General features: G+C 41.5%; 1 protein-coding gene across 1 annotated transcript in view; it reads right to left on the bottom strand.

The window, feature by feature from the left end:
* The window catches only part of plxna2 (plexin A2), a 205,279-nt gene that overhangs the window by 102,513 nt on the left and 89,830 nt on the right, over positions 1 to 12,936 (bottom strand). The window contains exon 4 of the mRNA XM_077575927.1: positions 10,517 to 10,651. Within this exon, the coding sequence (XP_077432053.1) occupies positions 10,517 to 10,651 (135 nt within the window). The remainder of the gene's footprint in view (positions 1 to 10,516; positions 10,652 to 12,936) is intronic.

Here is a 12,936-nt window from a genome sequence, read left to right as displayed (position 1 = left end):
TTTATCCAGAACCTTGAGTGATAATATTATGGCAGCAAAACAGTAGGACAAAACCTTGATATCAGTATTGCCAATACCGTTGTGGGTTTAAGTAGGGTACTTGTGAAAGCATTCAATTATCTAACTCCAATTAACTTTGTCACATGTTCAAGTTCAAGCTAGGTCAGAACCGAGATTTAGCTCAGTCTATGTTAGCTTAGCATGCTACTGTGAGTTACATACAATATATCCAACAGGGCAGACTGACATGGTCTTACTTTTTGGGAGGAAAACTGATTCTCATCACCAATGATCTTTGAACCCGCAGCCTTCCGGTCCAACCTCAAGTCCATTCAGACAACAGCCAACATAAATGTACACAAAAAGGCTTTGGCTAGCGGGGTTTGCCCAGAAGAACAAAAAAAAAAAAAAAAGTGGCCTCATTATAATGAAAAGGCAAATGGCATCATCCATAACAATGGATGAGCGTATCGACGGGGGGATTTGTCCTAATTTGTTCAAGTGTCAATACCAAGTGAGCCTGTCAGCGAAACTGCGACGGATCTCGCAGACCACCCTCAATCTTAAAGCACCTGGACAAGGAAACGGCAGTACGATTGATTTACTGACCCCCGTCTGCCGCGGACACCAAGCGGAGTGTGTGCACGCTACAAGCTGATGGACTATCAATCAAAGCCAGGACCTGTTGTCCCAGAGATTTTTGTCCCTTCCAGACTGAAGTCGGGGAAAGGGCACACTCAGAAAAAGCTAGATAAATACGCAAATGTAGTGTGTTCGTTGTTTTTATTGTTGTTTTTTTAATACTATACAATACATCAATATGTTCCATTAGGTTCAGTGTAAAAGTGGCACTAGTTAAAAAAATTAATCCATGACTGTGGTTGTACAGTTGTACAGGTTGTACAGAAGTTGCTGTTGTTCCAAAGTTTTCCTCCAAGTAAAGTGAACAGGATGGCTGCAGAAGTATATGATTTACCTAACAATACTGGGAGTCAAAATAGATATGCTTGAGATTGATATAATGATATTAATAATTTTCTGATTGTATTTAAAGAGGATTTTCATATTAACCATTCCGGTTAAAATGGCTCTTTGACGTCTATGTCTGTCAATGGCAGTGAATGAGTTAAAATGTCAAATAAATCATCAGTCATACAGTGGCCACACATGAGCAACTTTATGTAAACAACATGGGAACTAGAAAGACAAACATGTACCAGAGTAACTTATGACCCTCGCTACTACAACGAAATTCACATTCCACTGGCCGACCTTTTTCATCCCGAGTACTGCTTCCTTTTTTTGTGTGTGTGTGTGTCTTGGGATGTCAAGCTCACTGAAACTCTTTGTCAGAACGTGACAGAGGCCGAAGGTCAAAGCCTTTGGGCTTGTTCACTCTCTGGCAGCTGAAAGCCAGCCACACTGCCCTGGGGCAAACACAAGCCGAAGAGGGCAGTCTGTTGTAGGAGCACCAAGGACAGGCCCGAAAGAAGTAGACTCTTTTAGTTTAAATCTTGAATCCGGTTTGAGATTTTGAAACAGGATATGGTTGTCAAGCAAAAAAAAAAACTACAGCTTGTAGACCAAAGATGGAATCAAGGGCTGGATTTACATTTTACAATTTAGCCCCCATATGAGATTTTTTGACAGCTATTCGTATTTAAAAGTGATGCATATCTGATACCAATGTTTTTACATACAGTCACTGAACACACGAAACAAGCTGCACAACCGTCAACACCGGGAAGAGGCAACACAGATGTAAACAATAAAATAAGTAATAAATATATTAGATAATATTTAGTTCACCCAAACTGAGTCCTTCCCCCATTGGTTTAAATAAGAGTAACCTAACCTCGGCATTACTCGGCTGGCTGCCATCTACCCTTATTAATCATCCATGCACCTCTAATGTACCATATTTAGACCATGTTTAATGGTCTATGCTGCTGCAGAATGTTTGATTTACAGTGGTTGTTTCTGTGTTATTTGGGCAGGCGCTGGTGTCAGCAAGTGGCATATTTAAATGACATTAGGCTCGCATTGATGAGGTATCCATGTCTTTTTACACTGTAGCTTTATTGGCAGATATGTAATATACTGTACATCTGCTTTCAAACAATGTTTGGAAGCGGGTTTGATTCTGAGGATATTAGATTTAATTATTATTTTTTTCTAGTTACACTGCTAAGACAATTGGCACAAATATACTAACAATTAAATGTGTGTCACTTGAACAATGTAGTGTAAATCCAGCCTTGGTCAGGGTTATTGCTGGTTTGAAAGTTTGCTTTTTGGAAGTCAAGTACAGGCCAAGGAGATAATCATCTTCTCTCTTTGGTGAATGATTACTGGATCTGTGGTAAGGTGTTTTGCTTCAAAGAAAGAAGGTCGTGGTACTCTGGTTTCTTATTTGGCCCCCTTGACCATTGTAGTGGTTTAAGATATGATATGATTGATTGATTGCACATCTTGTCAATTAGTTCGTCACCTTGAGACTGTCTCTTGAAAACGTAATAATCAAGTTACAAATCTGGGAGTAATGTTGAATTCAGACCTGACTTTTAACAGCCACATTAAAATAATAGCATCAATAGCTTTTTAAAATCTAAGAAACATGTCAAAATCAAAGGGATAGTGTCTAAATCTGACTTGGGGAGATTAAGCCATGTGTTTGTTTCCAGCAAGCTAGACTACTGCAATTGTCTTCTCGTTGGGCTTTTTAAACAACCTCTATGACAGTTGATGTGCATTGAGAATGGTGCTGTTTGAGGACCAACTAGAATCAGGAAAAACAACCATATTAGACCTGTACTCAGGTCTTTGCCTTACTTTCTGACGCTCAGTGAATGAGAGAGATTCAACTTCAAAACCGTTCTGCTAGTGTCCAAATCACTTCATGGTGTAGCGCCAAAGTACGAGTAAAGTATCTCTGACATGTTCTAGTGATTTAAATTATTTATTCTTGGGCTCAGGGAAGCTCAGGGAGTGGTCTTCTCCTGGTGCCTAGAGTAAATATTAAACTGGGTGAAGTTGAATTTCAGTTTTAGGCTGCTAAAATCGGGAACATGTGATACAAACGTCAACTCTTACAATGATCAAATCCAGGCTAAAACCTCTATGTGTAATCCTCAATTTTATTTGAATTATGATTAGCTTCTTTTTATGGGATTATTTAATCTTTTTTCTGGCGATTTTATGTAGCTGTAAAGACCTTTGAATTGCCTTGCGTAGGAACTGTGCTACACAAATAAGCTTGCCTTGCCTAGTTTCCTCAAACTTTCAGTGATAATTATTCCATGTAAGTGAAACGTCCTGTTGATTTTGAATTGTATCCCAGAACACAAGTGTGTTTCGATGCCATTAATACATACATGACGAGCTATGCTATCTATAATCCTGGATAATGTGTGAATGAATCCTATTTCCTCATACCTTAGTAACTGCTGAACCAATTTCCTTCCAATTTACCCACACTGACCAAACAAAGCTCTTATGGTGTGTGCGTGCGTGCGTGCGTGTGTGTGTGTTTGTGTGTGTGTGTGTGTGTGTGTGTGATGAGTGGGGGGGGGTTCAGAGAGGAGGGACAGTCGATAAAGGGAACCCACATAGTGAGAATGGCTGGGCATCTTGAAAAGGAAGCAGATTGACAAGAAGCCTCATACAAAATGGCTAAACCAAAAAAGAAAAAAGGGAGAAATCATGCATGGATTTCAAATTTCACAGCTGAGCACCTGGGAGAAATTGCCATGGTTGGGGGAAAAAATGGTCCTTTCTTTTCTGATAATCTTTGAGTGGGAATGTCGGCATTTCATGAAAACCTGGTCAGGAAAGAAGCATGAAAAGGGTGAGGTGGTTTAATGTGTGCTAAAGAGATTGACAGCAACACTTGGATAAGCAACCCTATAGTGTGGCAACTGTTTATATTACAAGTCTACTGTGTGTCTTCACTTTCACCATTATACACAGCAAAAAAAATTATATAAACATACCCCCTCCTTGAACCGTCACTCTATTGCGGTGGAGGGGTTTGTGCGTCCCAATGATCCTAGAAGCTAAATTGTCTGGGGCTTTATGCCACTGGCAGGGTTACCCAGGCCACCCTGGAAAACAGGTCCTAGGTGAGGGTCCAAAACCCTCAATGAACAAAAATAATGGGATGTGGGTCACCAGCCACCCCCCACCCCCATCACCCCCGAAGATGCAACACGGGTCCCCAACTGTGGGAGGGACCAAGAGGTCATGTGCAGTATAAGCTGGGTGGCAGCCAAATGAAGGTCTTATCCCCAGCTATAGAAGGTGGTTCTCGGGATATGGAATGTCACCTCTCTGGTAGGTAAGGAGTCTGAGCTGGGGTGTGAGGTCAAGAAGTTCCAGTCGGGCTTGCTTCCATACACAGTTCTCGGGCTCTCGTAACAGTTCTCTCAAGGGAGTTCCACTTTGGAGTTGCCCACAATGACAGGAAGAGAGAAAGTGTGGGCATACTTATTGGGATATTTGTGATGCTCTCAAAGAATGCTCTAAAACAAAGAGACTAGCAGTTATTAAAGGTTTTATTTGGTTTAAAGTTTGACCCTAGACATGATATTTCTACACATTTTTCTACATTATCTCCTTCTTTCAATTATTCAGCTACAAGTCCACACCCAAGACTACAACTTTTCTAAAACATTGCAAAATTTAAATATCACACCGATCACTAAGTTTTATTACCAATGTGCTTCAAAAACCTTGTGGGCCATCCTGCGTGTATCACTTCAGAATCCTTTCAGATGTAAAATCTCTCCATGAATAATACATCACAGCCTTGGCTCGCCGCACTGGCCGCTGACCAAAGCAACTGACACTTAACACACTCACTGATTATTCTCCACCGTGCGTGATTTGCCAGTAGCTATAAAAGCACAGAAGAGGCGCCACAAAAGGGAACGAAACACACCATAGACATATTGACAGTCTAAAGTCCGATAGAAAGCAAGCAAGAGTAACTCGAGCTATTTATCCCAACAGGCCACATTGTGTTGAACCACAAAAGAGCCGAGTGATTCTTGCGCTGTCCGCAATGCAAAGTGATAAATAAAGCTAAATTTCATATAGCCATCTGAATGGCAAACCAGTTGTTGGCAGTGCAACTGTGTGATTAAACACCACACACTGCAAGCAAATTGTGTATAAACACTGAATATGCAAACATTTCCATTTTCAGTGGCCATGGCTCTTGTTGGCTATCTGGCTGCAAATCAGCATAAAGCCACAATTCCATTATATCCAACTAAAACTGTCCCTCTTTTCAGTCCCCTTTTCAGTACTTTATGCTGTTTGTTTGACAGTCAGAACCATCTTTTCCGTGTTATGACGCACTGGTAATTAATATTGAACTCTATTGTACCTTTTTAGTGCAAATGAGTATTAAATATATGTTATAAGAGTTCATAAATTGCTTAAAAAAAGGTTAATAATCAAATTAGAAAGCATAGTAGAGTCAGTCAGTGTCTTACATCCATTAAAAAAACTAGTGCTTTAACCCATTAAGATTATTAAACACCAATACATCGACGTGACTGCAAGTGTAGTGCATTGCCAGAAAGCTACATGAGTTGACAAAAGTAAAAAATAATGCTAGCAAGCCGGTTTGAAAAAAAAAAAAAAGAGTACAGTATAGTATTTATATGATCCATGCTTTTCATTTGACAAAGACAAAACTAATCATGTGCTACTATCAATTGGTATTTACAATATGGCTTAAATATGCATTATTTGTTGTAATCATTAAGCATTAAGTTAATAACCAGTTTATAGTTCTTCATGTCGGTCATGTTATTGTAAAAAAGCTGATACGCAAGGGTCAAATTTGCATGTACATGATGATAAAAAAAAAAGGTCTTGGTCCTTATTTGAATAGTGAATGTGACAAGAGGCGGCATGTGTGCAAGCCAGTACACTGTCGGTATCTATGCAAATGAAAACAGAGGGCCATGTGGTTTGTGGTTGGTGTGTGATGTTGAGGCGCAACACACACGCGCACACAGGCAGGTGTGAGAAGAGAGTGCAAATATCCGTCTCTCTTTTCCGCTCTCTCTCTCTTTTTCTGTACCCAGTCCTTCCCACTGTGCCGGGCACAGAGACCCTCTTTGTTATTCCAAGTAGGAAATGCAACTGGAGCCAAAATCTGTCCTGCTTCGTGTTTGATATCATCCCTGCTTTGTTCACGCCGCCTCCCCTCAGCAAGCACTTGGCCTCGCTCGCTCTGAGATGCACACAGTGCAGCTTGGAAAAATGATGGTGCTATTGATGTTGTCCTGGATGCCAGAATTCTCGTGCTGCTGTCTGACATTTGACTTGACCAGTCCTAAATTTGGGATCAGAGAACTGACCAGGTTTTGTCGGTCATATTAGTATCACCCATCATGTCACTAAGCTTTGCCTGGTGAATCCATCGATTCATCCATCAATTTCACATATCATTTAGGTGGTCACGGGAGAGCTGGAGCCACTCCTTGCTGATTTATACAGACGTCACCTTGACTTTGTCGCTGGTCAGTCACAGGACAGATGTCCTTTTACATTTACAACTTTGGGTAAGAACTGATCCTGAGAACGTATGTAATCACAAATAAAACCAAATACATTCCGAAACACTCTCACTCTCTCTCTCTAAATATATATATATGTATGTGTGTGGCGCAATGCTTGAGTGGTACCCTTGAACACAAGCCTGAACTTTATGCGTGCGCTCGTCTGCTTCTGGAGAACAAGTCTGGCAGAGGGAGTTTATGTGATGAATGCTAATGACACATTGCTTCTCATTCACACCACTCGCACTTAGCGACTCCACATCAAAAGCTTGTTTCATCTGCCGAGTAAACGGGAATAAGGATTTTGTAAATACTCAAAGACTTCAGAGTCAGACTTGTCTTGCTTGGGGAATCCGTGCGAATGTTATGCTGCTGGGTGTATGAAGTGCAATGTCTGCACCTTTAATGACCTTTATAACGTTGAAATGCAGGTGAAATGCTCAACAAAATAACTCAAATTCTCCCAAGATAACATAGAAGCCACATACAGTGCAGCAATAGCTAGTCTGTAAAGACTTGTGATTTGGAACGGGAAGATCTTGGTTTGAGTCGCGATATGGACAAGCTTAACTAATTGGAGGGATGCTAGTGTAGTTACTGCTGAGATGCCCTTTCACCAAACCCACCGAACACCAAGCCCCCGTCTGAATTAGTGTTGCATAGTTTGTGCCAAATCCAATTATTTAGTGACAGAATTCACTTTGGTCACAGCAGTTCAATCCAACATTTGGGGTCTAGCGTGAGGACATGTGGCTTCATCGGACCAGAAGTTTGACAGTTTTGTTCACATGAATGGCTGGATAGTTTTTATGCAGCTACAACACTTCCTCATGGCTGAGCCTGCACCGTGATGCTCGCAGTGTCGCCTTCAGGATATACCTTCACTTGAATGCATTCAACCACAAGTTAAACAACTAAGCCTGATCTGCAAACAAACTTGTGTTGGACGATGCAGAAATGCAACCTAAAAAGTTACACGTGGGGGTGGGAGTTGAGGGGGGTGCAAAAATTGAAGGAAACTGCTGACGGGAAGGTGTAAAACTTCTGTCTCGTTCTGATAAGACTGCTGGAATGTTAGCAACTTCCATGCTAGTCTTTTAACATCAATTCATCCATGCTCTATCCTGCATCTCCTGTTCAAGGTCCTCGAGAGTTGGAGTTAAAAGCAGTCGACAGAAGGCAGACTGTGTCATGGTTTGGGTTGGGTTTGGTAAGTTTTGTTTGCGTTTGTCATGGTTTGTTTGTTTTTTTGTTTGATTTTGTTCTCCAGTTTCTTTAGTCTATCATGATCTGTGTTTTGTTATGTTGGCTAGCTGATGCTAAAGAGCTGCACAGATGAACCGGGCAACGTCATGACCGAAGCCAGTGACTGGAAAGGAGCCAACGCTGGAGGTGGACGTTGGCCACGTTGGATGAACGAGAGAAATCAGAGAAGAATGACCCACAACATAGCAGATGGTAAAGAAGTGAAGTTGGAACAGGATAAACACAGCAAGGCAGACCTTTGATTGTTTATTTTTTACTCCTCTAGATCAGAGGTGGGCATCGAGGGCCGCAGTCCTGCAGGTTTTGCGTGTTGCCCTTCTCCAACACAGCTGATATATGATCAGCTCATCAGCAAGCTCTGCATAAGCCTGATAACGATCCTGTTGATTGGAATCAGCTTGTGTTGGAAGTGAGAAACCTACAAAACCTGCAGGACTCCGGCCCTCGAGGACCGAGATTGCCCACCTCTGCTCTAGATGGTACTCTTGGTTTAAAGACGCAATGGAAATTGTTTGAATTTCCACTGCATATTTAATCTATGAGTGCCATCTAGAGGAATCAAACATAATACCACAAGTGCTTCATGAAGCTTCATGAAGCTTCCTTTTCCCATCACTAGTAAGAAGTCAACAAGAACTTACCGTACTAAGGCAGGTATAAGCCTGCCCAAGTTCCATCTTTGGCCACAGTGCGGCGATTACCATAATGTGACTGCTGACTGGTTGGCGAAGTGCAGTGTGTCTACCGAATTCACAAACACTAGACTTGACTTGACTAGACTTGCCCCGAAATGAAGATGCACCTGTTTATATGCTGACCGCAACAAAAATAGGACCCTATATCTCTACAGTTCATAGTTCTCAGTGTTTGGACGTTTTCAACAGTTATCTTTGTAATGTATTTCGAAACAAATGTACAATTTCACTTTACAGGGACCAATAAAACTGCTGCTGTATGTCTGTTGTGTTAACAAGGTCATGCTTGCGCCACATTCGAACCACGCCCTTTTGCTGTCACTTTTGTCACCTTAAATAAATGAATTATTGAGATTAAATACCTGCATTGTCACTAATCCAGCTGTCTCATTACATTAGCTGTCCTTAGCTGTCAGTGTGGAGAACGCATGCTCTTATTCATTCTATCCAACATCACATTTTCACTGCTCCTTCCCTGCAGTGGCACACGTGTAATTTGCAAAAAATGTGCAAAAAACAACTGCAAGCATACCGTTTTGAACTTGCATGCCCGAAAAAACCAATACATCAGAGTTTCTACAGCATGCGTGTATCAAAGAGATTTGAGGTGCAAAATTGTTCGTTCAAGTCAGCAGTGGCGCAGGTTGCGGCCGAGCTGCTGCAGATGAGATTCACTGTGACACTGTTATATTTTTATACTCCCAGCAGGCAAACACTGACGAAAACAAAGCTCTGCGTTTTTTACAGTGTGAAATCTTTTTTGTGTGAAATAAAACAAATCACACACCCCACAGCTATTTGTGTCAGTTGCTTATCTCCCGGGAAATGATGAAGCAGTGGAAGTGAAAAGTGCCACTGCCATGTGCTAACCTGTTAGCTCTGGGCACCGGGTTGCTACATTAAGATGATGTGCTGGTCAATTCAAATACATGAATAATACACAGTAATTTATGTAGAGGAAATTTGACTCTATTTAAAGTGGGATCAAATTGATTCCGTTTTAGAGTAATATTTACACTTGGAAGAGAGTAAAATAAAGGATTGATAAACGAATAAATAAATAAATAAATAAATAAATGTAAGCCACTCAGGGGTTGAGGAACAAACTCATGGACCTTCAGCTTGGGAGACAGCCGAGCTACGCCCTGAGCCACGCAGCACCTGCTGTGTGTGTGTGTATATATATATATATATATATATATATATATATATATATGACCAAAAAAGACAATTTTGGTCTCCTCAAACAGTAGGAGGGGCCTATCTCAGGTGGTAGTATGGCAGTCTTCCAAACTGAAGGTCGTGTGTTTGTTCCTCAACCCTTGAGTGACTTTATTTTTTCTCAATTCTTTATTTTACTCTCTTTCACGTGTAAATATTAGCCTACTGTAGAACTGAGTCTATTTGGTCCCTCTCTAAATCGTCAAATTTACTCTAAATAGAGCCAAATTGACGCTAAAGAATTACCACTCACATAGTACACACACATTGTAAACATTTGTATGCTCAATCAGCCTTGTGTTGTCCATCTCCACCTGTCCCCCTCCCACTATGTCAGTCAAGTACATCAGTGATGGGTTGCTCTTCACCTGATGATGTTGTGTCACTTGATAAGACGAGTACATGGACGACCTCTAGTTGTCCCTTTTACCCACATCCCTCTTCCTCTCATCAGGCTCAGCCAAGCAGCCGCACATTTCAGCTTCCTCTCTCTCTTTCTCTCTCTCTCTTTCTGATCACTCGTCTCCTCATCTCTATTTCTTTCTTCCTGCCTGCCCTCATTGTTCGCCTTCATTATCAAATGCTGCCACAATGTCCCCTGCTGTGCCACCCAGATTATTTATAGCCAGCAAGAGGGTGTCGGTGGCACCCTCGCGAGGGAGGCCAAGGCACTCTCACTGCTCACACTTTTTTTATGAAAAAGCAAACAAAGACACACAAAGCAAGGCTGCAATGCCGCTGCAAGTTTGCACCACTCACTTGTCTTTCAGACATGACGTAGAGGTGAGCGCGGTCCAGGGAGAACGCCATGTCTCGGAGAATGGGGCTGCCGTCCTTCATGATCGACACGGTCTCGTACTGGACACCGCCATGAGGAGGGCCGTCAATGCGAATCTGAGGAGAAAGACGATAAAGAACAAGGCGTTAAGGACAGAGACGGCATCTTGACAAACCAATAAACAGGAAAATATGAGGACGTTGTTTGTTTATTATTAATTATAGTTGTAACTGATAGACCTGAAAAGTGTAAACGATGTACTTCATCAATGCATTGTCTGACTTCTTTCAAAAGCTAGTAATAGCTACTAAAGAGCTCTTTCTTTGAACTTGAACAAGGATTTCTAGGGTTTTGTTAAAAAGCTTAGAAAATTGCAATTAGGAATGAAAAGTAGTATATACTGATTCAGCCTGTAGCTATTAAGCAGAGATAGAGGATTAGAGTAATATGACTTACTTGAGAAAACTCAAGTTGCCATTTTTAGGACTTGTGACTTTGGCAAAAACTTGGGAATGACTTGACTTGGGTCTTTCTGCTATATGACTTGACTTAAAATTGAACTGCATGACTTGTCCGATTGTTTATAGTTGTAAATCTTCATTTTAACACAGTTTTCCTTTTTAGGGAGGAACGAAAGAAAGCAATCAATAAGGCAGTTTTATTTGTTATGCGTGTCAATCTGGCAACCCAGTCAGTGTTACGGCACACTTGTTACTGTAAAGTGTTTACACTGAACACCACCAGCGATGGAAGGAACCCCGATAAAGTACTGTATTTTACACTGAAGAAACATCTACAAATCTTGTTTGCTAACATCGCCCACATTACCAAATAAGCAAATTTCATTCCACTTTTCATTTCTACACAGGCCAGGCTTGTAAGAAAATGTGTTTTATTCCTAGCTGATTGCACTGATTAGAAGATTATTTGCAAGTGCCAAGAAATATTTAATCTACTTAATTAGTACTCCACATTGTCAAAAGCCCAACAGGCATCAACACTTGCCAAGTAAGAGCTCCTGGATTGTGTTTTGCGCACGTGTGTGCGTGTTTGTGTGTGCTTTTGAAATGGGCTCTCTCTTCTTCTGTTGCAAAAGTGAAACTAAAGATTGCAAATGGTGGGGGAAGAACTGTCTCTCTCTTTGCAGAGTCTGTCAACGCTCTTTAAATCTTGTCAAGAAAGAGCATCGGGGGGTATTTTTATGCTTGGTGTGCATTCAACTATTTCACTTTTTGTTTTAGTGATTTACTCTCAGGGAGGACGTGACTGGCTGACCCCTGCAATGCAGGATGGGGTTACCACTAAATTATTAGCTGATATTATTAGGCCTTTGAGAAACCTTAGCTCTGTTTGTCTTCCAGCGGCCTGATGGATGATGGACTCCCCCAATAAAACTTGGAACTAGAGGCTAAGTTACCACAAAAACAGTGGGAAAAGCCATGTCATATAAATCCCCCCCTCTTGGACCCATGTAAACGAATGCCAGCACAGTTCCCAAACTTGTTGGACGAATGTAAATCTTAAAGGGCATCACGAGGTTCCCGATGCATAAGCGATGTCTCGTCATGTGAAATATCACCGGCCCTTCCCTCCCCCGTGAAAGCTGATGACTCTATCATTCGACGATGGCCGCCAGCATCCCTCCGCCCGAACGTTCATCCATCTATTCAGACGCTGACAGCATCAGAAAGCAGGCCGACTCTCAATAAAGCATCACACAGGGGAGAGTCAAGGTCGTAAGTCAGTCAAGAGAAAATGTAGCGGGAGGGTGGGAGCGGTTTTGTGCTGTTGTCTTTGCGTAAACGGCATCCCAGCACTTGATAGCCCTTTCTAAAAACTGACAAGTGGCTCATATCATTAATAATACCATCAGTACCAAAATAATATACACATACAAATGTAAAAGTTCATGGGCCAAATAATGGAGTCTGTTTATAATACTCCATTAACCAGTAGTCTGCTAACTGTCAAAAATACCAACACTATAACAAAAAAAAAAGGGTAATCATATACAAAAAACATAATTATAAGACAATCTCATATGTATGAACTGTGGCCATGGGGCGGGGTCATGGGGGCACCATCTTGTCTATAAAGCATGTCCAACGTGGCTAAAGTGTGTAAACATTGTAGAAATAGTATGAAAAATGTGTGTCCTTCCAAGCAGCCACCAAGGATCACTGGTCACATGACCTTCAACCATTCTCCCTCCACAAAGTGCGTTTGAAATTGATCAGTTACACACACACACACACACACACACACACACACACATTCATACACACACACACACACACACACACACATTCATACACACATACAACCGCACGAGTCTGAATAAGATAAGCAGTAACTAGATCAGGGGTTCTAAACCTTTTTGACCTTGAGGCCCAACTTTTCC

This window comes from Vanacampus margaritifer, chromosome 1, assembly GCF_051991255.1.
Source record: "Vanacampus margaritifer isolate UIUO_Vmar chromosome 1, RoL_Vmar_1.0, whole genome shotgun sequence".
Taxonomy (NCBI): domain Eukaryota; kingdom Metazoa; phylum Chordata; class Actinopteri; order Syngnathiformes; family Syngnathidae; genus Vanacampus; species Vanacampus margaritifer.
This window is presented reverse-complemented; position numbering and strand designations above follow the sequence as displayed.